Source organism: Oryza glaberrima, chromosome 9 (assembly GCF_000147395.1).
Source record: "Oryza glaberrima chromosome 9, OglaRS2, whole genome shotgun sequence".
Lineage (NCBI taxonomy): Eukaryota > Viridiplantae > Streptophyta > Magnoliopsida > Poales > Poaceae > Oryza > Oryza glaberrima.
In genome coordinates this window covers 17,832,698-17,859,227 of record NC_068334.1, presented here as the reverse complement: position 1 = coordinate 17,859,227, position 26,530 = coordinate 17,832,698, and the positions used below count along the sequence as shown (strand labels likewise).

The window sequence follows — 26,530 nt, the reverse complement described above, 5'->3', positions numbered from 1 at the left end:
CTATAGAAACATACTACTCCCTCCATCTATAAAAGTTACACATATTACTTTCGACACCAAGACCAAGAAAAAATTAAATCACCTTGGATGTTACAAAATCAAGTAGTGAATGCAAGCATGCAACCAATGAGTATTTAGATGACTCCTTGGGTTCTAATAAAACATTTAATTTATCTCTTCATTTAAGTCTTGAATGCATAAAGACTACAAATAGGAACAACTTATTTGGAAAAACTAGAATGTGAAATAGGTATAACTTTTATAGATGGAGGGAGTAAATCATTAATGTATAATCCACCCACCTCTTTCACATAGCTGGCTACAAATCTATAGCCCACTTCTCTCCTCTCATCTCTCTTCCACACAAGCACAAATTTGATGTGGCAACTTGTATAGCCCGCTTATATCACCTTATTGTACTCGCTCTTAGAGCAAGTACAATTAGAGCAAGTACAATAGCAGCCTATAAGTCAGTTACATATTTTGAGGAGATATAAGAGGAAAGAGAAGAGCAACATGCTACAGATTTGTAGCCAGCTGCAGCACGAACTCAAAGATACATGTGTGTATGAGAGCAGGTACAATAGCAGACTATTAGCCAGCTGTAAACATATTTTAATGAGATAAAAAGATGAGAGAGAAGAGCAGCGGGCTACAGATCTGTAGCCAGCTGTAGCGCGGACTCTAAGACGCAATATGTGTATGACTGGTGGGACCATATATTAATAGTATAGTAAGCAACTATTGTATGAATTGATTATTAGATTGGCTATAATGAATTGGAGCTAGTAGTGGGCTATACTATTAAACTTGCTCTGATAGGTGGAAACATGTATTAGTTGTGTAGTATATGTTTATAGAAAACTATTATATAAATTGGCTATTAAATTGGCTATAGATAATTTGGAGCCAGTGGTTGGCTATCCTATTAAACTTGCTCTTAGTAATATGCTCGTCGTGGCGGCTACACGCGAGTTTTGGCTATGTTCGGGAGGTGAGGTTGGGAACTCATTTTCTATCCACGCAAAATGAAGCGACACAATTTTTTTATGATTAATTTATTAATTTTATTGTTTTTTTAAAAAATAAATTAATATGATTTTTTAAAGCAATTTTCGCATATAAACATTTTTTAAAAAACACATCATTTAACCGTTAAAAAAGTACGTGCGGAACACGAGGAACATCGTCGGAAAGGTGGGGGAAAAGCAGTCTGCTGATTAAACAAGTGCTTAGAGCAGGTACAATAACAAACTATAAGCCGGCTATAAAGGAGGTAAAAGAGGAGAGATAAGAGTAGCGGACAACAGATTTATAGCCAGCTACAACACTGACTCCAATATACATGAGTGTATGATAGGTGGGACCAGACATTAATTATGTAGAATATATTTATTGATAATTATTGTATAAATTGACTATTAAATTGACTATAGGTGATTTAGATTCATAGTTGGCTGTACCATTAAACTTGCTCTTAATGGACACATCGAAGCACAGTTGCAGGCTTGCAGCAGTGGTCCAGTGGATACGGAGGTGGTGGCAACCGGAGATGACGCCTCCGCCTCCGCCGCCGCGGCGCCCCGTGTGCGTGACCGGCGCCGGCGGGTTCACCGGCTCGTGGCTCGTCAAGCTCCTCCTCTCCCGTGGCTACGCCGTCCACGCCACCCTCCGCGACCCATGTCTCTTCTTGAGTTCTTAATTTTTCTGTTCTTTCCTAGTATCCTCTTGTGCTGCATCTTCTTGTATGTGGGTTTCTTCATCCTTTTCCTGGTTTCAGATGATCCCAAGAACGCGTTTCTGAAGCAGCTGGAGAACGCTCCGGAGAACCTGCGCCTGTTCAAGGCCGACGTGCTCGACGGCGGCTCGCTGACGGCGGCGTTCGCCGGCTGCGAGGGGGTCTTCCATCCGGCCACTCCCGTGCCGGAACACAAGACGGTTGATCCGGAGGTAAATACTCCATTTACACACACACTTCTCTGCAATCTGCAGTTCTTCTGCTGATCCTATGTTTGCTAAACACGATTGTTCAGAAGGAGATGCTGGCTCCTGCTGTGAAAGGCACCAGAAATGTGCTCGAGGCTTGCTCTGCTGCGAGCGTTCAGAAACTCGTCGTGGTCTCATCCATCTGTGCTGTTTGCTTTAACCCGAGCTTGCCTCGAGACAGGCTCATAGATGAGACTTGCTGGTCAGACAAGAAGTCATGCAAAGAAAATGAGGTCAGAAATTGGCCTCTCTTGCTTTTCTCTATCGTTAGTTTTTCCTTGATTCATCAGTTAGTTATTAGGGATGATTGCTAGAAAGTAGCTAGGATTAATTTATTTTGAGCAAAATGTTGCCAAACTAGTGTTCTACAGATAGCAGCTTAACACTTCAGAGTTCAGACAACTGCAAAAAGAAAAGGGGAAAAAAAAGCTCTTTTAGCCTTTCGTTGGATTTCCTGGTTAATAGTAGCTAGGATTAATTTATGAACCTCAAATTCTTGTGTTGGCAGAACTGGTACTGTCTTGCCAAGACCGAAGCTGAAGAGATGGCCCTGGAATATTCAGAGAAAAATGGACTGCATGTCATTACGGTTTGCCCTGGCGTTATCTTTGGGCCACTGTTGCAGACTGTGCTACTCAACGCCAGCAGCAAAGTTCTGCTCTACATCATGAAAGGTTCACCTCACCCTCTTTTCTCAATGGAGAGAAACTAGAGCACGCTATCCCGTCCGAACGGCATAGTTAGACCTTGTTTAGTTTTCAAAACAAAAACTTTTCACCCATCACATCGAATGTTTGGACATATGCATAGAGTATTAAATGTGGATTAACAAAAACCAATTACACAATTAGCCAGGAAATTGCGATACGAATCTTTTAAGCCTAATTGCGCCATGATTTGATAATGTGGTGCTACAGTAAACATTTGCTAATGACGGATTAATTAGGCTTAATAAATTCGTCTCGTGGTTTACTGACGAATTCTATAATTAGTTTTTTTATTAGTGCCCGAACACCCCATGCGACACCCTATATAATACCCGATGTGACACGCCAAAACTTTACACCCCTGAATCTAAACACTCCCTAACTTTCAAGCTTCATGTATAATTTTGATAGATGGGACGACTACAGAGCTAGGCCACATGCTCTGACATGCCTATGTGCTAGGTGGCTTGGATGGAGTCGGGCCAATATGTAATGGATAGATGCTCTTTGTTATTTCTTTTTTTTTTATAAAATAGGGAATGAGAGCTAGGCTGACCAATTAGGTTGAGTCACCTAGATTGATACATGTGATGATACTAATATTTGGAGATACATATCATGTCTATTTGTATCAAACTTGTTGGTGCTCATGGGTATCTGACATGGTAATTAGGTCCTAGATATGGTACCGTATTGGACTTGGTTACTAGGTATCGGAAATGGTATCCATAGGTATCAGACCTGAGGTCTCAAATATGGTACCATAAGTACTATTAGACTTGGTTACTAGGTATCAGATATGGTACCATAAGTATCAGACCTGAGGTCTCAAATATGGTACCATAAGTATGGGACTTGGTTACTAGGTATCGGATATGGTACCATAGGTATCAGACCTGATACCTAGGTACCGGATGTGGTATCCACGAATACTAGACTTGATACCTAAGTATCGGATGTGATATCCACGAGTATCAGACCAGGTACGTAGGTATTGAACATGGTACTAATAGGTATCAAACATGGCACTTATTGTATCGGATATGATACTTATGGGTCTCGGACTAGGTGAAGCATCTAGGCCCCCCGTGTTAATTTTGGTAATTAATGACAAGCGCTAATTGTGGACTAACCGTTGTCTTTGAGCTATACATTTTAAGTTAGGTCCATGTCATATGTGCGCATGGATGATTATCGATGGATTAAAATTGACGACGCAAAGCAAAGGGAAAGAAGAAGGTAAAACTAGCGCTTTAATTTAGAATTGATCGAGGTGTAGGGCGATCAAATTTGCTAGTTTATTTTTAGTTTCGCCGTACTATTAAGAGGGGTAATGACCTAGCAAAGAGATGATTTTAATTGCCACATTAGGTCATTATGCATTTAGACTTGTGCTCACATTTCACACACACTTTTCACTGGGTTCGGCCTGACCAGGGGCGGTCAGACCGGCCACATAGTGGCGGTCTGACCGGAGTGCCCTGGCCGGTCTGACTGGCTCTACAACGGCGGTCTGACCGGCGCATAAGGCCGGTCTGACCGGCGGCACATGCGCGGTCAGACCGGCCCCCTGGAGGCCGAGATGGTGCTTCTCGGGATGGCCGATACAGAGCCGACGGAGCCGTATTCGGTCAGACCAAGCCGATGGCGGTCTGACCGAGCCGAGGCCGGTCTGACCGGCCACCCTATGTCGGTCTGACTGGCCAGGCCGATGGGGCCCTCTGACAGGGCTACAATGGCTAGTTTTCTAGCCGTTGCAGAGTAGCACGGTCTGACCGGCCACATACCTCCGGTCAGACCGGCAGAGCACAAAGTTGGGGGATTTTGCCCCCAACGGCTAGTTTTGGTGGGTGGGAGTATAAATACTCCCACACCAGCAACAAGGGGGCTCTCTTGGCACCCAATTCAATTGCATACACCCCTTGCACCTCTCTCACACTCACTTGAGCTTTGTGTTCATCCATCTAGTGTGTTAGAGGGTTGTTTAGCCAAGAGTCAAGTGCATTTGCTTCCATTGTAGAGCTAGTGTGGCACTTGATCATCTCCACACCGGGTCATTGCTTGTTACTCTTGGAGGTTGCCGCCTCCTAGACGGCTTGTGGAGGAGTTGCCCGGTGACCTCTCCGAGAAGATTGTGGAGGAGGCCTGGCGCCGGTTTGTGAGTGGTTTGGAGTTCACCACCTTCGGAGTGAAGGAAGAACTACCCCGAGTGATCGAGGCTTGGGTAGTCCTCTCCGTGGCCGGCTCCCGCCTTGCCCACCCCTTGACGAAGGGGGCGTGCGGTGGCTTCGTGGTTGAGCGGTGGAGTTGGGCTCGCCTCAACGGGGAGTAGGAAACCGGCGAGTTTCCGAACCTCGGTGAAAAATCTCTTGTCTCATTGTCTCATTTGATTGTCGCATTTACATTTGTGCAATTTACATTTCTAGAGACATACTTGAGATCATATCACCCTAGGATTGCAAAACATTGACATAGGAGCGTGATTTACTTTCCTAGAGATATAATTGAGTCACTATCACCCTAGGTTTGCAAAACATAACTTAGTTGCTTAGTTAAAGTTCACCCTCACCAAGCCTAGCAACTTAGGTTAGATTTGATTAGGTGTTATTTAGTTTTAAATCGCCTATTCACCCCCCCTCTAGTCGACATCTCGATCCTACACTAGGTACCTAGATATATATCAAAGATAGTAATATAGGTATAGTATCATGTTTGGTACCTAGGTACCGATTAATTGAGATGAAAATTAGAAGGTTTCATCTTAAAAAAACAAAATCAAAAAATAAGAAAGAAAAGGGGACAATTTAGTGACTTTCCCCTCATCGGTGCTGCTTCAATAGTACAACGTAACACATTTCTAAAAAATTTTGTAGCTGCATGCCAAGCTAGGGTCCATTTTATATGTGGACATCAATGGAAATCCGGAGGGCCCATGTCATCTCATCCGCACATATTCAACATGGACCCTACTTCTCGTCATTTTTTATCTTCCCGAGCTATCCGTATGAGAAGTGGAAAGTTGCTTGTGATTTGTGAGAATGCATGTGTCAGATCATATGCAAGCAGGGAGCAGGTTCTATTAAGGCCCTGTTTAGTTCTCGAAAAGAAAATTTTTAGGAATTACATCGGACGTTTGACCGGATGTTGGAAGGGGTTTTCGGACATGAATGAAAAAACTAATTTCATAATTCGTCTGGAAACCACGAGACGAATCTCTTGAGCCTAATTAATCCATCATTAGCACATGTGGGTTACTATAGCACTTATGGCTAATCATGGATTAATTAGGCTTAAAATATTCGTCTCGCGATTTCCATGCAAACTGTGCAATTAGTTTTTCTTTAATCTATGCATGTGTCTAAAGATTTGATCTGATGTTTTTAGGAAAAAAATTTGGGGAACTAAACCTGGCCTAACTATACCGTGCAAACGGTATCTGTTTTCTAGCTTTTCTCAATGGTTTATAGTTTCTACAGTTTTTGTTTGTTCTGGTGATTGGTGCACTGATTCCATCAGTTTTGGTTGCAACGCAGGAGGCCCTGATGCACTAAGCAACAAATTCTTTCCCATAGTCGATGTCCGCGATGTCGCCGATGCTTTACTTCTAGTGTACGACAAGGCAGGGCCATCTAGCGATACATCTGTTCTCAAGAACAAATGGACATGAGGGATTTGTTGGATTTGATGAAGAGCATGTACCCTAACTACAGCTACACAGCCAAGTAATTTGCCTTGTATCATTATCATCATCAACTATCCTATTCATGACAGAGAAACTGAAATGACATCAGGTTATTGCATCAGTATCACAAGATGAACACAATTATTTTTGCAGAGTGGTTGATGTGGATATGACTACGAGTGTTGAATTGACATCAGAGAAGCTGAAGAAGCTGGGCTGGAAACCTAGGAAACTCGAGGAGACGCTTGTCGACAGCGTTGAATCCTACAAGAAGGCAGGCTTTGTAGTTGACGAACCTTGCCGGCTTCCCCATCTTTACCGTGCACCAGATGCTCAGGAGTGAACAGCCGGCGCCGTCTTGCTGCTACTGTTCTTGATCTAATTGTCACTGAAAAAAAAATGTTTCCAATAATACTGTAATAGATGAGGGATCAGGTGTTCCTGTCCAGTGTCCACATTATCATCTGCTCTGTTCCATTAGTGAATTGATTCAGCCTGTGATCAATGACACAATTTATGCCTGGCAATAATTGAATATTGTCTACTGATTAAGATGGACAATTGTGTGTGTAATTTTAATATATCCGCCACCCTATTAAACAAATGTTTGATGCTACTAGCAGAGCAGTAGCGATGGACTTTTGTAGTTTTGTGTTGCAGCCGACCCAGGCATGGACCTCTCGATCGACTTCTTGCGGATGTTCATCTTTTTCAGCTTTTTGCAAACGCGCAAAAAGAATTGCACGTCAGTATATTTGCTTATGTTCATCGATTTTTTCCTTTGTTGTCAGGTCAGGTATGGTGATTATACGTGTTCTTGTTTCAGATGATCCCAGGGACGCGTTTCTGAAGCAGCTGGACATTGGCTCCGGGGAACCTGCACCTGTTCAAGGCCGACGAGCTCAACAGCGACACTCTGACGGTGGCGTTCGCCGGCTGCGAGGGGGTCTTCCATACCGGCACTTCGGTGCTGGAAGACGAGACGGTTGATCCATAGGCAAGTGTGGAGCGGGATCCTCTACAGCACTACATATGCAGTGGGTGTCACTGATATGTGATATGTGAACCCTGATATGCGTAACATGCGTCATTGACATGTGGGTCACTGGGTCTGGGTTTGGTGCAAGTGCGACCCACGTGTCAGTTACACTTACTGCATATGCAGCACCGAATAGGATACGTGTCCGATAAGTATATATTTGTACAATCATGAAAGGACATGAGTGACCTGAGTGGTTACAGTGACCTGAGTGGCACTCTAAGGTTCTGAGTTCAAATCTCCATATAAACGAATTTTAAATTGGGTTATTTGAGGGGCTAAGTTTCCAATTTTAAAAAAAGCTTTTAGATTTGGTTATTTAAAGGGCTAAGTAACTAAATACTGCATATATCCGATTGTATGTAGATGCCGGATAAAAAATACCCTTCTCTAAAGAAATATATATTTGTACAATAACTCTTCTACAATCTTACAATCTAGCTGGTGATCATATATACATGCAGAAGGAGATGATGGTTCCTGCTGTGAAAGGCACCAAAAATGTGCTCGAGGGTTGCTCAGCTTCCGGTGTTCAGAAACTCGTCATGGTCTCCTCCATTGGTGCTGTGTGCTTTACCCGAGCTGGCCTCAAGACAGGGTGAGAGATGAGACTTGCTGGTCAGACAAGGAGTTCTGCAGAGAAAATAAGGTCAGATATTGCAAATTAAACTGTTCTTCGTGCAGCATTAATTTATCTTTCGGGGACTAATTTATTGACCTCCAAATATATTCTTGTGTTGGCAGAACTGGTACAGCTTTGCCAAGACCGAACCTGAAGAGATAGCCCTGGAATATTCAGAGAAAAATGGACTGCATGTCATTACAGTTTGCCCTGCCCTTGTCTTTGGCCCACTGTTGCATACCATGCAACTCAACACCAGCAGCAGAGTTCTCCTCTACATCATGAAAGGTTCACCCTCAAAGGCACCCTCCTCCCTTCGTCCTATGATAAATCAATTTGTGTAAAGGAATCTGAATGTATCCTATGTTTAGATTCGTGTACAAAAGTCAATTAATTTTAGGACGGAGGGAGTAGTTTCTAGCTTTCTAACACGTATTTCCTCTTGTACGCTGACTAAATTAGTTTTGGATTTTTGGTTGCAATCCAGGACGCCCTGATGTTATGAACAACAATTTTTGGCCCATAGTGGATGTCCGTGATGTCACTGATTCTTTACTTCTAGTGTATCATGTATGACAAGTCAGGGCCATGTGAGAGGTACATATGTGCTCAAGACCAAATGGACATGAAGGATTTGGTGGATTTGATGAAGAGCATGTACCCTAACTGCAGCTACTCGTTTAAGTAACTGCAGCTACTTGCCAAATTTTGCCAAAACCTCAGGCCATACACCACCTAACTTTAACTTACCAAAATTTGGTATTACCATAGTTTTGTAAGTTGTTTTTTTCTCAACGAAGGGAACAAGCCCTAAGTGTTTTGTGCTCAAAACATGAACACGATTTGAGCAGCTCCTCTCTCTCTGTTTTTTTTTTCCTTGGTCAGATTGGTTGATGTGGGCAACAAGGTCGAATTGACATCGGAGAAACCGAAAAAGTTGGGCTGGAAACCTAGGAAACTTGAGGAGACGCTCGCCGACAGCGTCGAATCCTACAAGAAGGCAGGCCTTGTAGACGATGAACCTTGCCGGCTTCCCCATGTTTACCGTATGCCTGATACCCAGGAGTGAACACTGAACTTGTCACTGAAACACATTTTTTCAGTAAATGTGTTTTCTGTCCTCATTCTCAGCTGCTCTGCTCCATTCAGGATTCAGATGCAGCTTTGTGCTCAGTGTATATGCATCCGTTTCAGGCTTTCATCTCAACCTGTTGATCCGTGGAAAACTGCTTGTGATTTATAGCAGTCATTTCTGATGCTCTATGCAGCAGCAGGTAGCACTTCTTCAAGAGAAGTGTTAATTCCTATGGTCTTAAAACTCCAGCACGGTAACTAACGGATGGAGAGTTTATTTCTGAGAAACAGTTTGATAACTAGCTTATGAGATTTTGAAAGAGCTAGTTTCTAGTTCATTTTATTAATTCTATAGCTGCAGAGTAATTTGGGTGAGATTTGCTTCTATCCAACAAAAGGTACCTCGAGGTACCAAATCGTTTCTGATCGTTGGATCTAACAATGTCCTGTCCAGGTAGATCCAATGATCGGAAACGATTTATTAGCGTGAGGTACCATATCTCGAGATATTTTTTGTTGGACCAGAGCAAATCTTGTTTGGAAAAGCTTCTAACAATCACAACTTCTTTCATAATCTTCAGCTTTCCAAACAGACCCTCGAATGCTGGTAAACAAAAATTCAGTTAGAGAAGAGAGGGTTTGGAGGCCTCAGAAAGCAGAGGTTCATCTGGTGTGTCTTGCAAGTGAGCACAAGAAAGTCGGCCTTAGTGAGATGGATCATGGAATTTATGGGCCAAATGTTGAGCTGGGCCTAGGAGATTTAATGGGCTGCATTTGCTTGAAATCTTCATCATTGGGCAAATGTAATAGAGCTCGGAATTTTCATGCTATTCGATTCGGTGAGAGCATCCAAAAAAATGTATTTTTTTCAAAAAAAAAATCAACTTTCTACCGATCTGACCCTAGGCGGCTAGACCCGAATTCGGTATAACCTGATCAGGGTATTCTTTCAGTTCTACCGTAATATCTGTCGGATTGAAATCAAACTTCGCTAGATGCATTTGATTTGTTTTGTTGCATTCTTCATCAAGAAAAACACTACTACCAGTATTCCTTCGCAAAAAGAAAAAACAAATTCAAACAATTATTCTGACTTCGCCACCTATCGAGAGCTAAGATGCGGTCTAGAACCTTCTCCCCACGACCCCCGACCCCCGACCCCCGGGCCCACCGTCAGTCACACAACCCGACCCCACCGAATGACGGAAATGCCCCTGGCCGCGCCTTTCTTTCCCCTCCTGCAAGCCAGAGCCGCATCCCGCGAGGGGTTTAAGAGCGAAGCCCTCGCCGCCACCCCGCCTAGGGTTTTTCCGGATCTCGCCGCCGCCTCCTCCTCCTCCTCTCCACCTCCGCCGCCACCACCACCGCCGCCGCCATGGCCATCGGATCTCTCATCGCGTCGAGGCTGGCCAGGTCCACCGGCCATGCCCTCGCCTCCGCCGCCTCTCAGGTTCCACCCCTCTCTGCTCTTCTTTCTTTTCTTGGTGAAGTGGTAATATTATTTTGGGATCTGTAGTGTTGATTTGCCTGCGTGCGATGGTTGAGGTGATCTCATGTAATATATTTTGTTTGTTTGATTGATCTGACCAGGCTCCGATGGCCCGTCACGCGGCGGCGTCTCCTCTGTTGTCCAGGCTTGGATCAGTGGCTCGTGCGTTCAGGTAATTTAGTAGTCGTCTTTTGTGTCGATCTCAACTGCTCTTCTTTGCGCTTGATGGGTGGTTGATTGGATTCGCTCTGTGTACAGCTCAAAGCCTGCCGCCGCGGATGTTATTGGGATCGATTTGGGAACGACCAACTCGTGTGTCTCCGTTATGGAAGGGAAGGTGTGGTCTTTTTTTTCTTTCCCTGTTCCATTCGAAATTTGTTATCTTTTCTTGTTTGTAAAACAGTTGATGCGTCCATTGGTGGCTGATTCAGTAGCATATCTTGAACTGCAATATAGTTGTTGAATTGGAACAATTTGTGATTAATAGGATATTCTGAATTGGATCAATTTGTGATTAAATTTGTGATTAATAGGATATTCTGACTAGTCATGAAATTCTTTTAATTGGATAGTGATACATTCAGTTATTAGTGAATTATGGATGCTTTAGTATAGTAGTGATGAATATAGTTGTTGTGTGGAATTAATTTGTGATTAACAGGATATTCTGACTTACTGTTACATTCTTTTAGTTTGGTATCTATATATTCGGTTAATATTGAACTAGCCATGCTTTGTTATAGAAGTAATGAATCTGTTTGTGCAGACACCACGAGTGATTGAGAATGCGGAAGGCGCAAGGACGACACCCTCCATTGTTGCCAAGAACCAGAATGGTGATCTTTTGGTTGGCATAACCGCGAGTCGGCAGGCAGTGACCAATGCCCAGAACACGGTCCGTGGGTCTAAGCGCTTGATTGGTAGAACTTTTGATGACCCACAGACTCAGAAGGAAATGAAGATGGTGCCTTACAAGATTGTCAGGGGACCTAATGGTGATGCTTGGGTGGAGATGGGTGGGCAGCAGTACTCCCCAAGCCAGATTGGTGCATTTGTTCTCACCAAGATGAAGGAAACTGCAGAGGCTTTCCTTGGCAAAACTGTCTCCAAGGCTGTTATCACTGTCCCAGCTTATTTCAATGATGCTCAGCGCCAGGCTACCAAGGATGCTGGTAGGATTGCCGGGCTAGAGGTGATGAGGATTATCAATGAACCCACTGCCGCAGCTCTGTCATATGGGATGAACAACAAGGAGGGTCTGATTGCTGTATTTGACTTGGGTGGTGGCACATTTGATGTATCAATCCTTGAGATCTCCAATGGAGTTTTTGAGGTAATTTTCTTTCTCATTGCATGTTCATATACTCTAAACCTAAGCATATCTGTTGAACATGTGTGCTGATCATAACTTTTTGTACCACATGTGTGCTGATCATAACTTTTTGTACCATTTTCAGGTCAAGGCAACCAATGGAGATACTTTCCTTGGTGGTGAGGACTTTGATGGTGCATTGCTTGACTACCTGGTTAGTGAGTTTAAGAAGTCTGACAACATTGATCTGAGCAAGGATAAGTTGGCCTTGCAAAGGCTCAGGGAAGCTGCAGAGAAGGCCAAAGTCGAGCTTTCCTCAACCATGCAGACTGAAATCAACCTCCCCTTTATTACTGCTGATGCCACTGGTGCAAAACACTTCAATATTACCTTGACCAGATCAAAGTTCGAGTCTCTTGTGCAGTCTCTCATTGAGAGAACTCGCATCCCCTGTGTGAACTGCTTGAAGGATGCAGGCGTATCTGCAAAAGACATTGATGAGGTTCTACTGGTTGGTGGTATGACGAGGGTGCCAAAGGTTCAGGATATTGTTTCTCAGATATTCAACAAGACACCAAGCAAGGGTGTCAATCCTGATGAGGCTGTTGCCATGGGAGCTGCCATTCAGGGTGGCATCTTGAGGGGTGATGTGAAGGAGCTCCTTTTGCTGGATGTCACTCCCCTCTCCCTTGGTATTGAGACTCTTGGAGGCATCTTCACAAGGCTAATTAACCGGAACACAACCATTCCAACCAAGAAGAGTCAGGTCTTCTCCACTGCTGCAGACAACCAGACCCAGGTTGGAATCAAGGTGCTCCAGGGTGAGAGGGAGATGGCCACAGACAACAAGCTTCTTGGTGAGTTCCAGCTTGAAGGTATTCCACCAGCCCCAAGAGGTATGCCTCAGATTGAGGTCACATTCGACATCGATGCCAATGGTATTGTCAAGGTGTCAGCCAAGGACAAGTCCACTGGCAAAGAGCAAGAAATCACTATAAAGTCTTCAGGCGGTCTGTCTGAAAGTGATATCGAGAAGATGGTGAGGGAGGCTGAGCTACATTCTCAGAAGGATCAGGAAAGGAAATCATTGATTGATCTGAAGAACTCTGCAGACACCACGATCTACAGCATTGAGAAGAGTGTCAGTGAGTACAAGGACAAGGTTCCTGCTGAAGTCACCAATGAGATTCAGTCTGCTGTATCTGATCTAAGAGCAGCAATGGCTGAGGATGATTTGGAGAAGATCAAGCAGAAGCTTGAGGCTGCAAACAAGGCAGTTTCAAAGATTGGAGAGCACATGCAACAAGGTGGCGGTGGCGGCAGTGGCAGCGGCGGCAACAGCAGCAGTGGTGGTGACCAGACTCCTGAGGCTGAATACCAGGATGCTGCTAAGGAAGCTAAGATGTAGATTTGATCTACATCTAGTTTCTACCTTTTTTTGTTCATGTAATAGGAAGTTGACATCTTACCCACCCCTGGTTTCTTAGGTTTATAAGAGGGTTGCTATACCTGTAGCTTTTTTGGGCGGAGAATCGCTGATAAATTGTGAGCGGGAACAAACTCATTGGTTAATTGAGCCATCCACGAAATATTTCATTATGTTTCGTCAGATGTCCAGCTTGCTCAGTATTTGCAGTGCTGTTAATCTGTTGTGCATGTTTGTGCTCCCTGATTTCTTTCTCATGTTCCTTTTGTTCATGATTTTTCTTTTTCCTTTTCCTGTCATCTGTTATCGAGCTCTTTCGTTCAGATGATTGTTATTTGCAGTAGATGTCTTCTTTGTGGGTTCTTCGGTTGTCTGAGATATGAGAAATAGGCAATATATCCTATCAGTGGAACAATCAGTTATAGGAAACATATACTGGTATCATGGACGAGGCCGCTGCTAGCTTGCTCCTAGTCGCTGAAGATGTGTAGTTCGGCAGTGTATCATAACAACTCACGGTGCTAAAATATGCGAAACATAAGTTCAGAGGTTACAAATGAAAAGATCCGAAACATCAGAAAATTCAGAAATATAGCTGGTATGTCGCTCTTCCCACCTGCATCTTAGTTTTACCTGCACTGATGCAACATACTGAAACGTCTGAATGATCAACTACTACATCTGAATGATAGCTTAAAATGATCTCACCTGTAAATCATTTCATCTCACTAACAGGTGCTAAAAGATGCAACGTGCTGAAACCTCTGAATGAAAACAAAAAACAATTGGTGCTCCAAGCTGCAATTATCATTACAAGTCAACAAATTCTACTGCAGCTAGACCTGATCACATGCACAATAGCATACTACCGAATGGGGAATGCATTATGGATCGTGATCACTCGAGATTTACTCAACCATTCAGCTAGTCCTGACCACATGCACAAAAACATACTGAATGCTGAACAAAACCGAAAGCACACAACCATCAGTACAAATATAATTTAACACCAAATAGGTCCAGTTAACACATGCATCTGACAGAAAATTCAAGTTCAGTAAGGAAAATCTCGAGTACATCCAAGCTCAGATCATTAAGATAAGATATGATGCTAATTTAATCTAGGGCTACCAGTACAAGATGAGAAACATGGGCCATTGCAAACAGCAACTAATCCAGAGATCACACTTGTGCAGCCTCCCTTTCACGGTTCCACTGCTCAATTTGAGCTCTCCTCTCCTCGCTACCATCCCTGACAGGACTCCTAGTCCTGGACCTGTGCCGCCGCCTGCTGCCATCGCTGTCGTAGCTGCTGCGGTGCCTCTCGCTGCTCCTCCGGCTACCTCCACGGTAGTAATCGTCGCGGTCCCTGGACCGCGATGAGCTCCTCCGATCATAGTCCCTCCGGTAATGGTACGGGCTCGGGCTGCGGCTCCGGCCATGGCTATGGCTTCTCCGGGACCTATGCAGGTGCCCAAACAACCTCTTCCTCAGGTCTCTGCCGATCTCCTTGACGTGCATGAAGTTGCAGTACCCACCACGGTTGCAGCTGTTCTCTTCATATTGCCGGCAGGTGGCCTCCCGGAAATCGGACACCGGCGAGAACTCGACAATGATAGGGCGGCCGGAGTAATACCGCCCCGTCAGCGCCTGCAGCGCTCTGGCGGCCTGATCCTCCTCCCTGAATTGAACATACACATTGCCGATCATGTGGTCGGCGAAGTTGTCACACACGTGGAGGCTCTCGATCTCGCCGTACTTGCTGAGTTCCTCAAAGATGTCCTCGTAGAAATCCTCGAAGTCGGCCTGGATCTTCTCAGGGTCGATGGGGTTGCCCTGAGCATCAATTCCAGGGGTGATCATGTCCGGACGCAGGTACATGTTGGAGAGCAGCAGCGTCGGCGAGACCGACGGCTTGTTGTGCAGGCGGGAGCATCGGTCGCCATGGCGGCACGCGCCGATCTTGAAGTAGAAGGGGCAGTTCACGCGGTCCTTCTCCGTGCCAAAGATGGAAGCGAGGTGCTCGGCCATGGATTCGCTTCGCCGCTGAAAAAGCTAGAGATTTCTCTGTTGATATACACCACCACAAAAGGGTCAGAAATTGCACACGCAACACACAAGCAGCTAGGGATTAGGATTAGCCAAGAAACACATCGAGTATTTGAAGCCAAGGACAAGAACTTGATTTATAAAGGCATCCACTGCTACTGCAATTCCGAATTCCGGTTCCGAAACCTTCAAAATAACAGCACTTAAAATTTTCGTATTCGGATCAATATTGACAGAACGATAAATCAATTGGAAGGAGAGCTAATCCATATCTTATTTTCGCTTCGGTACAGTTTGATTTCGGCATGATTTTGTGTCAAGATGAACACCCTAACTTCCAACCTGATAAGAATCGATAGATAGATAATAAGACACGCAAAAATACAACATCAATCAATCCATCCATCACAACCGAGAGAGGAACAGTCAATCCAAATCCGAATCAAATCTACCACTACTACGCTAACCGCTGTGACATACGCAATCGGACGCGGGAAACGGAGACGGAGGAGGCTTACCGGAGATCTGCGCCGCCGTCGCCGGAGGGGAAGCAGGAGGAGGAGTACGGACGAATTCGGTGGTGGGTTTCCTGCTTCGAGTAGCGTCTGGAAGCGCATATAAAGGCCTTCCAGGGAAATCCAGCCGTCGGTTGTCGTATGGACGGTCCAGATGCGCTGGACGGGAGAATACTAGAAGGTTCCTGCTGTTGTGGGCTTTTTGGGTTAAGCTCGTGGGCTGGGCCGGTTCTGAAAGATTCGGGGTAGAAGTTTTGGGCTTTGACATGTTCAGGCTTTGTAGCCCATTAAAGGCAAAGTAGTTATACTTCTTGTGAGTATTATTCGGAGAGAGCTACAAATCGGACGCCCGATGATATAAAAAAAATCGGACGGTCAAATGTTTCAGTTGACCGTTGGTGCAACATTACGTTATACATGGTGAAACAAAAAAAATCAACCTCTGAAACATATAAAAATTTTGTGAAACACAATTAGAATACATGGTGAAACATTGCTATCACGTATGAAACATTAAGTTCTTATTGTTTGAAACATATGTTTTTCTTTCATCAGAATATAGTCATGTGATATCTTATTGTAAAGATTTAATTATAACAAATTCAACGGTATGATCAAATCACTCATCGCATAAATAGTTTGGAAGAAAAAGTATTTTTAAGATCACTAAATACATGCATACATGTATGGTGTGGGGAGAAAGCCAATCGAATGGCATGAGAGAGTAGTGGCGTAAACATCCCATACTTTTTCTCGGTCATTTATGAAACATTAGGTCATATATGGTGAAATAAAAAATTCAGTTATCGAAACATTTAAATTTTTTTTATGAAACATAATGAAAACATGTGTTGAAACATATTGCTATCGTGTCTGAAACATTAAATTTTAACGGATTGAAACATATACTTTTCTTTCATCGGAATGTAATGATGTGATATCTTGTTGTAAAGATTTAATTATAAAAAATATAATGGTGTGATCATATCATCGATTGGATAAGTAGTTTAGGAGAAAAAATATTTTAAAGATCATTATGTCATGTAATGGATATATAAAGTGGATATGGGGATAGTAGTTTCCCATCCGATTTTTCACGATACGTCAGACGTCCGATACTAAGCGTTTCCAGTATTATTCAAACTTTCTCCATTGGAAACTTCTTTTTTTTTAGTTCGTTGTATTATTATATTTTTGCACCCTAGCATGTATAATTCTATATCATAGTATTATACAATTTAAAATATTCGAAGGTTTATTGATGAAATAATATTTCCTTTGTTCGCTTGAGTCGCTTTGTGATCCTGCTTGATGAATCTCTTTTCGAAGATTCTTGTGTTTTCATGTTCTGTATATGTATTCATAGCATAGTTTTGTGTTAATGATATTCTTATGTTTTTTCAAACTTGCATTTCGAATGAGCACTTAGTCATTCATTTTATTCAAAGAAAATATATAATAAGAATATAAGTCATATGTAAAATACATTTAATGATAAAACAAGTCACAACAAAATAGACAGTACTCTCTGTCCCAAAAATAACTTAGCATCTACGTTTTGTCCCAAAATAAGTTTGCTCTCGTCCCTTTAATCTACCCTTGACTAGTAAATCGATAAATTTTATTCTTTCAGGACACACTTACCTATCACTTAGCTACCAGAGACAATTTTTTTACTCTATCTTATTTTTGAACACCTATGATTAAAGATAAAATTATTATTTTTTTGGACAAATAGAGTATTTACATTGTTCTTTTGTACTACTATCTTTGTCTCTAAATAATATAATTTTAGTCCAATAACTTAAGTTTCTCATTTTCTCTTCGTATTGCATATATATAGTATTTTTTAATCTCTTTCTTAATATAACTTTGACTAGCTAAAAACTATATTTATTTAGAGACGGAAGGAGTAATAATAAGACGCAAATGGACAAACCTCATATGAAAAAAGTCAACAATATCAATACTAATAAAAGACAAAACATGACAAGATATCAAGATAATAATCACCTGTATCAGATAAGCCGAACCCTCCTTGAGTCACCGGCACGCATACACGGCACGTTTCTGCGGAGATCGATCCCACACTTCAAGACAAGCTTCGACGACTTTGAACTCGAACGAGCAATATATATATAATCTTCAGTGAGAAAAGCCTCAGAACCACACCCTCGAGAGCCCGAGCTGGAGAAGAAGAGAAGAAAAGGCGGCCACGGAATCGTCGGCCGCCGCCACCTCCGCCGCCGGCGCAGAGCTCCGCCGGTATCGGCCAGGTGGCTTTTCTCCTCTCTCGGAATCGAAGGCGAGCGCGCGCTTTAATTTCTTCATCTCCCTCCATCTTCTTCATTGGCGGCGGCCGCTGCGGTTTTGCGGCGGCGCGTGCAGGCCAGCAAGAACGAAGCTAAGGTACGCGTTCCAAGCCCACCTCCCGTCGTCGACCTCCTCCTCGGCCGCATGATCCCGGAGGAGATCTCGATTCCGACGTGTGCCCGCGCGCGTTGCTATCTCCTATCTGCATCTGTTTTTTTTTTTAAAAAAAAAAAGAAGAAGAAGAAGAAAAATTGTTCTTCAGTCAAAGCTATAGTACTCTCCCTATTGGAGTGTGCTCATTCGATCAGTCATCAGTCAGAGCTAGATGATTGGCAGATGTAAGCTACAGTTTAGTTTGTCAGTAAATAGTATAGTACAGTGCAAGCTCCATCGTCGGCGACGATCAGATCAGGCTACTGATGGCATTTGCTGCACGGCTGTGCGAATGAGCTGCATGCACTTGGAGTTGATGTTAGAGTTTGTTAAAATTAAGTTTCCATATGAATTAGGCTAGGAATTTAGGATTCCTCCCTATTCTCCCGATTCTGTTTCTGTAAGTCGTTTAGAGATAAGGTAGTCGAGCTCTAGTATTTTGTACAGTTGACTGACTCCTTGGAGTTGTTTTGATCTTGCGCTTTGCATTGACTCAGTTCAAAGCTGTTTTGATCTTGCACTTTGCATGGATGAGCATATCGATATAGGGGTGGATCGGAACCATGTGAAGTCTGAAACTCTGAAGCTCATTTCACATGCTCCTGTAGTGTTCTTCTCCTTTGGGAGAATCTCAGTTACCTGCTCTTTTTAAAAGCTAATCTTGTGATACTTTGCTGCATCAACTTCTTGTAGCCTAGTGGTTGCAGTGACCTGAGCAGTACCCTAAGGTTCTGAGTTCAAATCTCCATAGAAGCGAATTTCAGATTGGGTTGAATTTCAGATTAAGTTGTTTGCGGAGTTAAGTTCCTAATTTAAATGGCCGCATATATCCGGTTGGATGTAGATGCCGGGTAAAAAATACCCTGCTCTAAAAAAATAAAAAAAAAATCAACTTCTTAGTTTATTTATCCTCTAGCCCTTAGTTTTTCTTCCTTGTGGTAGACTGGTAGTTCGCCCTTCTTCTAAAACTTGTTTGGTTTCGCATGTAGTAGAATTATTGGAGCTGTACAATTTGCAATCTCTGTACCATGGACATGACATTTGGTCCAATAATGGTCCTTTCTCATCATTGTAGCAAAAAAAAAACGTTTTTTATTTTAGAAGTTTATCTTTTAGACGATCAAATACGCATTTCTCGACATGAAACATGAGAACTATTATTAGTTGCGATGCACTTAGCATGTTTGATGGTTTTACTTTTCAGGACAGGGAACAGTGACTGCTTGTTGAACTAAGCTACAACAATCATGGGCCTCCTGGAGCTCTTTATTACAGCATGTGTGCCGGTTCTGAACATGCTTCTGGTTACTGGTGTTGGATCATTCCTGGCAACTGATTTTGTTGGCATACTGAACAAAGATGCACGGAAATATCTAAACAATGTAAGTTGTGGTGATTGGGGTAAATTCAATTGTGCAAAATTGTAGTAAATATTTTGCTAATACAAGCCATACATCATCTCTGAATAAATAAACTTTTTTGCCTGCAGATAGTATTTTATGTATTTAATCCATCTCTTGTTGCGACCTATTTAGCACAAACAATCACATTGGAAAGCTTGGCTAAATTGTAAGTCTCCCATGTTTCTTTGCCAAACTGTCATTGAACAACTGAAATAAAACAATTATTTTCTTTTTACCCACAATGCAGGTGGTTCATGCCTGTGAATATTCTTCTTGCTTGTACCTTTGGGTTAATCCTTGGATGGATCGTGGTACATGTCACCAGAGCACCGGCTAGGCTAAGAGGCCTCATTTTGGGTTGCTGTTCTGCTGGTAACTAGGAGTTCCTCTGCTCTTGTAAATCGACAGCACATATCTTTTAAAATTCATGCCCTTATAGTAGATAAACATAGTACAAATCCTTCACATACATATTTATTGTGTGGATGTTTGGGCCCATGTATGTTAGTGTGGAAAACTCTTTGCTTTATGAAGTGCTAGCTTCTCATGCTTATGCAAAGCTCCACTTATAGTTATAAAACTCTTATATTTATTTTCTGTTGGTTATTCCTCTGGAGTTTATAGTACTACTACAAATCAATGTCAATCTGAGTATGCAACGCATCATGCAAGTGTCATTGTCAAAAACATTACCTCTTCATGGATAACCAAATGGAAAAGCTGAGAATCAATTGTATGTATACAGTAAGTCATTACCAGTACCTCCAATTATCCAATCTTAAGGTGTCCCAGCATCCCAGTAGGCCATTATTGACACAATTCAAATCAGCCAATATGAGTACAACAGACAAGGCTGTCTTTATATTTCAGATGGTATAGATCAGGTAGTCCTGTTGGACCATTGTACTAGCCATAATACTGATAACCAACCACCTCTGCTGGACTTGAACCGTACATGTAACAAAAAGGAGATCTTAGGACAAGATCATGATTGAACATGTCGAGGATTTATAACATTATTTGTACAATATTTTCTGCCAACATTGAATGGGACACTTTAGAGGACTAACTGAACTTGGACAGTTACACCTTACTAAGAGTCTGTAGTCAATTGATACTTGATAACATTGAATGGGACAATTTAGAGGACTAACTGAACTTGAATAATCACACCTTAGAATACTACAACCCTCGTTTTGTTTCTTCCGGTGCCTAACGTTGATCATTTCCCTTGGTTGGATGCAGGCAATTGGGGCAATATTTTTCTCATCATCATTCCTGCTCTTTGCAAAGAGAAAGGAAGCCCGTTTGGAGCACCTGATGTTTGTCACACTTATGGATTAGCGTATTCTTCACTCTCAATGGCTGTAAGGCTATATCTGTTTTTTGTATCTAAAATATTCTGCAGATAGTCGATGCAACTGTCTTATGTTTGTGAGCTGTAATTGTGATTAAGAACACCGGTGTCACAATCGTCAGTGATTTGCTGCAGCTTGGTGCTGTCTTTCTGTGGACTGTCGCGTATAACATTATGCGAGCCACTTCAAAAGTGGCTGATGAAGGTAATGCTCGAACAAATGATACAAAAGTATCCAATTCAGGGAGCAGTACAGGAACAGCGTCAGAAGAGAATTTATCAATCCCAAACGATAACAATCAATGCACACTCCCTTTAATATCCAATTCAAGTGTACCTTCAAGCAAAACTAAGGTCTCTTAATGCTGGAAGAAATATTTACCTTTTACAAGTTCAAGTTGTACACTGTTTTAGTGCACAATGTTGTTATGACAATTTGTTGAATTATAAACTTTAAATTTTCATAGGTCACATTGTCAGAGAGAGCGAAGCGATTTGTATCATCAATGTTCGGAGCAATTGACTTCAAGAAGATCTTTGCTCCTTCAACCATTGCTGTGGTATGCTGAGTATTACAAACTTTAACATTGTGTTATAAAACTATGCTGAGTATCATTTTTCATTTTGTATAGATTATTGGGTTTATAATTGGAGGAACGCCTCTAATTAGAAATGCTATTATCGGAGAAAACGCTCCTCTTCGTGTCATTCATGAGTCAGCTGATCTAATAGGGTAACACCTCCACATCATTTCTATTGTTTTCTGAACATTCTTCATGGTGTTCCAAATCCTATTGATCAATGATAATGCTGCCTTTTTCTCTTCATTTTGTCCTTTTGGATTAACTCCGATCTCTAATCATTTTTACGTGTTTTTTTTTCCTGCACAGTGGAGGAGCAATTCCATCTGTCACACTGATAATGGGAGGGAACCTCCTCAATGGTAAGCATGCTACTATTCTCACACTAAACAACCTGACAGAAATACCAGTACATTTTACTGACGAAAAGAACAATGCCATTAATCTGATGACCTGAAACATTAACTCTTTTTTTCCAGGATTACGAGGAGAAGCAAGCGTCCAGCCTTCAGTGATAGCGAGCGTAATCGTCGTCAGATACATTCTTCTCCCTTCGCTTGGCACCTTGCTCGTCAAATCGGCGGTTCACCTGGGCCTCATCCACCCTGATCCCCTCTACCAGTTCATCCTATTGCTTCAGTACGCCGTGCCGCCGGCGATGAACATTGGTAGGAAAGAAAGAATGGAATAATCTTGAATACGTAAAATACATGGCCGGTCCTTAAACTTGAGAGCGAATGCTACTTAGATCCATACACTTGAAAATTGCACATTTAGTTCTACTATCTTGGTTTAATGGACTATAGTAGGTCCAAATCTTATTTGACCGGAGCTGACCGCCGATGTGGCATTCCACGTAGGCAACATATTTACAGCCAGCCCCCTGTAGCAGCGAAGAATTGCAATTTGCCCCTTCGTTCTACGGTACCACCCTAGAACCCACGAAAAAGACGAGGGATTTTGTGGGTTTCAAGGTGGCACTGTAGCGCGAAGAGGCTAATCGTAATTCTTACCCCACTCATCTTGAATCTTCATGTCAACTGAAGAATTAATACTGAATCTTGGTGTGTGTGTTTTTGGTTCAGGGACCATCACGCAGCTGTTCGGCGTGGGGGAGAGCGAGTGCTCCGTCATCTTCGTGTGGGTGTACGCCCTCGCCTCCGTCGCGGTGACGGTGTGGTCGGCGTTCTTCATGTGGACGCTGTCGTGATAGATCGATCGATCGATCGGACGCCGCGTGCCGGCGTGAGGAGGTTTCAGGGGGTTCAGAGACGACGACGGCGAGACGTACGGTGCATTCCTCCGGCGAGACAGGATGAAGCGACCGGGCAAGATGACGCCGGCGAGAGGGCGGCGCGGCTGCTGCTGCATCGCATTTGCGTCGCTGGAGAAGATGCAACGCGACATCTAGCTAAGGCAATTCATGGCGTTCGTGTTCGTTGTCTCATTCCGAGCAAATAATGTTGTGATTTGTATTACTATCTGTAATTCGGCGTGTGTGTTTGCCGCCACATTTTGGCTAAATTAATCGATATTTGGGCCGGGCCGGGATGGCCCAGGATCCAGCGAGAAACGGTTATCCGCTAAGTCCACTCTGACTCCCTTAAATACAGGTCCAATCTGATTCGTATCCCTAAACCATAATACTGAATAATTTGACCCTCCCAACTATTAAAACCAGTATAACTTGACTCTTTTAATGGTTTTTGCTGACGTGGTGCGTTGACCTAGTCCAATATGTTAGAGTCAGCATGTGGGGGCCACGTGTTAGTGACTCTTCTCTTTCTTCTCTTCCTTTGCTTATGTCTCCTTTTAATCATCATATTTCCTCTCGGCTACATAGCATCTGCAGGATGTAGTGGGGCAATGGCGGGCAACGGTAGGGCAGTCCTCTAGGCACCCGGCTACAATGAGCCCTCCGTCACCAAGTCCACTGCCGTAGCATGCCCCTCGCCTAGAGTAGCATGGTCATGGGCACCGTCATCATGGAGCTCAATGCCGTGGCGCCTGCCGGTGGCGTGGCATGGGAGGTGGGAGGACGGAGGGACTAGCGCACGGAGACGAGAAGATGGAGTTGGGTGGTGGCCGTCGGTTGGCAAGTCTCCTCGAGCTCGTCCACTATCATGAGCTGGAGAGAATAGATCCCACTGGATCCGCGAACACAAAAAGGAAGCTATCGTGCTCTGGTGAGGTCTTCCACGCATGCTGCTCCTCCCTACTTCTCCTCCCCCCACCGACGAGTCCCACCCTCTCCCTTGACCCATCCCGTTGCCCCTTGCCATTGGTTTCCGCATGTTCCTCTAGTGTGAGCATTGCCTTCCCCCGCCGCCACGATGTTTCGGAGGCGAGGGGGCGGCAGATGGCTGCCACAGTGCTCACGAGCCTCGCGTAGCGGTGTTATCTAGCAGTGGCCACTGTAGAAGTTGTACCTTCTTCCTCCTACCACTGGCAGTGCTCCCCGCCGACTGTCGCTCGACGACCACGCCCTATGCTGCCCGCCTTCCGCATCCTCTGCCACTCACCGACCGCATCCTCCACCGCCTCAGCTAATCCCTCCACCTCCTCAAATGACGACGATGCCAGGGTGAGGCTGCCCGCCCCCTTCTTACTCTTAGGGGTGAAAACGGTACGGAAACTTTCCGGATTCCGGGCCTGTTTTCGGAAACGGAATCAGCCGGTCGGAATTTTTTCGGAATTTCTCAGAAACGGAATCGAAAACGGAAATATTTTCTCGGAAACGGAATTGAATATGATAATAGCAGTTTCCGTCGGAACTCGGAATCGGTCGGAAAAATTCCGGAAAAATTATCGGAATTTCCGAAGTTAAAAAGGCCCATAGAATCAATAGTCTATAACTCGTCCCCAAGTTTTAAGCCCAACCCAAATCGCGGCATCTACCCAAATAGTGGCTAACCCTAGAGGAGAGAGACAACCACACGGCATCGCAACTTTGCGAGACCGCGAGCCGGCGGCGAAGCATTGCGCTCCGCCCACCGCTAGCGCCCACCGCCCGGCGCCCGCGCCACCGCTGGTCCGCCGTCCTCGGCTCTTCGCGACCTCGCCCCCACCGTCTTCGCCGTCTCGTACCGCCACCATCTCGCGACGCTGTCCCGCCGTTTCGTAGCGCCGTCTCGCGGCCGCAGCGCCGTCCCACTGTTTCACCGCCGCTACCACCACTGACGATGACGCCACAGCCACACCAAGGAGCCGACGACGCCTTGCCTCGCAGTCGCAGCAGCCAGCAGCCCAGCGGCAGTAGCCAACAGCCCAGCGGCAGCAGCCAACAGCCCAGCGACGTGCCGACGAGCCTAAACCATTGATTTGATTTCTTTTGTGCTGTAGATTTATGATGGAATCATCAAATGCAAGTAGCTGTTTTGTGATTGATCCAAGTACTGTACTGATGGATTGATGTGTGCTGCTGTTGTGTGATGACCGAAACAATTGATGAACTATGTACTGATGATGGAGTGATAGCTCATAGCAGATTAGCAGTATAGCACTGAATAATAGTGTATACTATATATCTTATAAAGGGTGTTTTGATGTAATTTTTTTTAAATATTTGTTATGCAAATTATATGAAGTTATAGAAGAATATATTTTGCTGTTGTGACGATTTCATATAATTGTGTTTTATGATGAATTGTTGACTGTTGAGACTTGAGAATTGGACTTGACAAAAGTTTGAAGCTCAGTTTGAGGGGTTTTTGCATTCCGATAAATTTCCGTTACCGTATCAGCGCCGGTTCGTTTTCGCTCCGTTTTCGGTTTCGATAATATTCGTTTCTGTTTTCGTTTCTGGGGTTTCCGATTCCGATTCCGAAAAAAATATGAAAACGAAAACGATAAAGGTTGTTTCCGTCCGTTTCCGTACCGTTTTCACCCCTACTTACTCTTACCACAAGCTGTGCTCCCCGCCGATCGTCGCCTGATGACCACATCCTCCACCGCTGCGGCGGATCCCTCCCCCTTCTTTGGCGGCGACGATGCTAGGACGAGGCCGCCGGATCCAGACTTGAGCTACGTGGTTGCGCAGCTGCGCCGCCCATATGGGAGAAATTGCTATGGTTGGGGAAAAGATAGAGACTAGAGAGTGGAGAAGGGGACTAACACATGTGCCCTACAATTTTTTATTTTTTCTTCTTTGTGACTTACATGTGGGCCTCATTTTTATTTTGTGATTAGGGTGCCATGTCAACACAAGTCGGACTAGGTCAACATGCCATGTCAATGAAAAGCACTCTCAAAACCATCGAGAAAGTCAAATTACACCGGTTTTAATAGTTGGATGGATCAAGATATCCGGTATTATGGTTTAGGGTTATGGATCTTTATAATTAAGGGACTCCAAGTGGACTTATTTCTATCCACTAATGGAGTGAGCTACAGCTACCTGTCTGAATGGGCTAAACAAGTGCAGGTTTGCGGTGCAGCTTCCTCTACCCATCAGGCCATCAGCCCATTTCCTTTATTTTCTTTTAATCTTTTTTGCGTGGGATCAGTCTATTCCTTCCAGGCATGTTTTTTCTAAGGTGAAATGAGGACGATGGCTAACAGATGATCGATCTGTTTATAAAATAGATAAACAATATACTCCCTTCTTTTATTTATATACGACGTTTGTTAGTTCAAAAATGATCTAACTATCATCATGGAGTATATAAGTGGAAGGGGAGAGTAAATTATAAACCTGCCAGGTACAACCTTTCGTTTCAGATTATTTGTTGTTTGGCAAGCTTCACACCAAAAAATGCTTTGGAACGTGATATTTTGATTAAAAAAATCTGAATACTAGGATGACAGATAATCTGAAGTGGAC

The 26,530-nt window shown here is 43.7% G+C and overlaps 3 protein-coding genes and 2 pseudogenes across 3 annotated transcripts; 4 read left to right on the top strand and 1 right to left on the bottom strand.

Annotated features, from left to right (window-relative positions):
• The first annotated feature begins 1,500 nt into the window (after nucleotides 1–1,500).
• Nucleotides 1,501–7,001, top strand: LOC127784286 (cinnamoyl-CoA reductase 1-like; annotated as a pseudogene).
• Nucleotides 7,002–7,046: 45 nt separating this feature from the next.
• Nucleotides 7,047–9,105, top strand: LOC127783812 (cinnamoyl-CoA reductase 1-like; annotated as a pseudogene).
• A 1,258-nt stretch (nucleotides 9,106–10,363) lies between these two features.
• LOC127784365 (heat shock 70 kDa protein, mitochondrial-like) lies at nucleotides 10,364–13,583 on the top strand. Its single transcript, XM_052311603.1, has 5 exons — nucleotides 10,364–10,560; nucleotides 10,701–10,771; nucleotides 10,858–10,936; nucleotides 11,366–11,932; nucleotides 12,057–13,583. Exons 1-5 carry the CDS (start codon nucleotides 10,486–10,488, stop codon nucleotides 13,317–13,319), a joined length of 2,055 nt encoding a protein of 684 aa, XP_052167563.1. The 5' UTR covers nucleotides 10,364–10,485; the 3' UTR covers nucleotides 13,320–13,583.
• Nucleotides 13,584–14,312: 729 nt separating this feature from the next.
• Nucleotides 14,313–16,020, bottom strand: LOC127784366 (splicing factor U2af small subunit A). The gene is made up of 2 exons (XM_052311604.1): nucleotides 15,905–16,020; nucleotides 14,313–15,728 (listed from the first exon to the last, which is right to left on the bottom strand). Exon 2 carries the CDS (start codon nucleotides 15,366–15,368, stop codon nucleotides 14,520–14,522), a length of 849 nt encoding a protein of 282 aa, XP_052167564.1. The 5' UTR covers nucleotides 15,369–15,728; nucleotides 15,905–16,020; the 3' UTR covers nucleotides 14,313–14,519.
• Nucleotides 16,021–18,046: 2,026 nt separating this feature from the next.
• LOC127785394 (protein PIN-LIKES 3-like) lies at nucleotides 18,047–23,281 on the top strand. The gene is made up of 11 exons (XM_052312829.1): nucleotides 18,047–18,310; nucleotides 19,572–19,749; nucleotides 19,857–19,936; nucleotides 20,018–20,142; nucleotides 21,016–21,137; nucleotides 21,263–21,481; nucleotides 21,595–21,687; nucleotides 21,760–21,860; nucleotides 22,018–22,070; nucleotides 22,188–22,376; nucleotides 22,794–23,281. The coding sequence occupies exons 2-11, from the start codon at nucleotides 19,615–19,617 to the stop codon at nucleotides 22,916–22,918; spliced, it is 1,242 nt and encodes a 413-aa protein (XP_052168789.1). The 5' UTR covers nucleotides 18,047–18,310; nucleotides 19,572–19,614; the 3' UTR covers nucleotides 22,919–23,281.
• Nucleotides 23,282–26,530: the final 3,249 nt, after the last annotated feature.

Coding starts and splice junctions, on each gene's coding strand:
- LOC127784366 (XM_052311604.1), bottom strand. CDS start 15,368: ATGGCCGAGCACCTCGCTTCCATCTTTGGCACGGAGAAGGACCGCGTG.
- LOC127785394 (XM_052312829.1), top strand. CDS start 19,615: ATGGGCCTCCTGGAGCTCTTTATTACAGCATGTGTGCCGGTTCTGAAC. Junction 21,482..21,594: donor TACCTTCAAGCAAAACTAAG/GTCTCTTAATGC, acceptor AAATTTTCATAG/GTCACATTGTCAGAGAGAGC. Junction 22,377..22,793: donor GCCGCCGGCGATGAACATTG/GTAGGAAAGAAA, acceptor TTTTTGGTTCAG/GGACCATCACGCAGCTGTTC.
- LOC127784365 (XM_052311603.1), top strand. CDS start 10,486: ATGGCCATCGGATCTCTCATCGCGTCGAGGCTGGCCAGGTCCACCGGC. Junction 10,561..10,700: donor TCGCCTCCGCCGCCTCTCAG/GTTCCACCCCTC, acceptor TGATCTGACCAG/GCTCCGATGGCCCGTCACGC. Junction 10,937..11,365: donor TCTCCGTTATGGAAGGGAAG/GTGTGGTCTTTT, acceptor CTGTTTGTGCAG/ACACCACGAGTGATTGAGAA.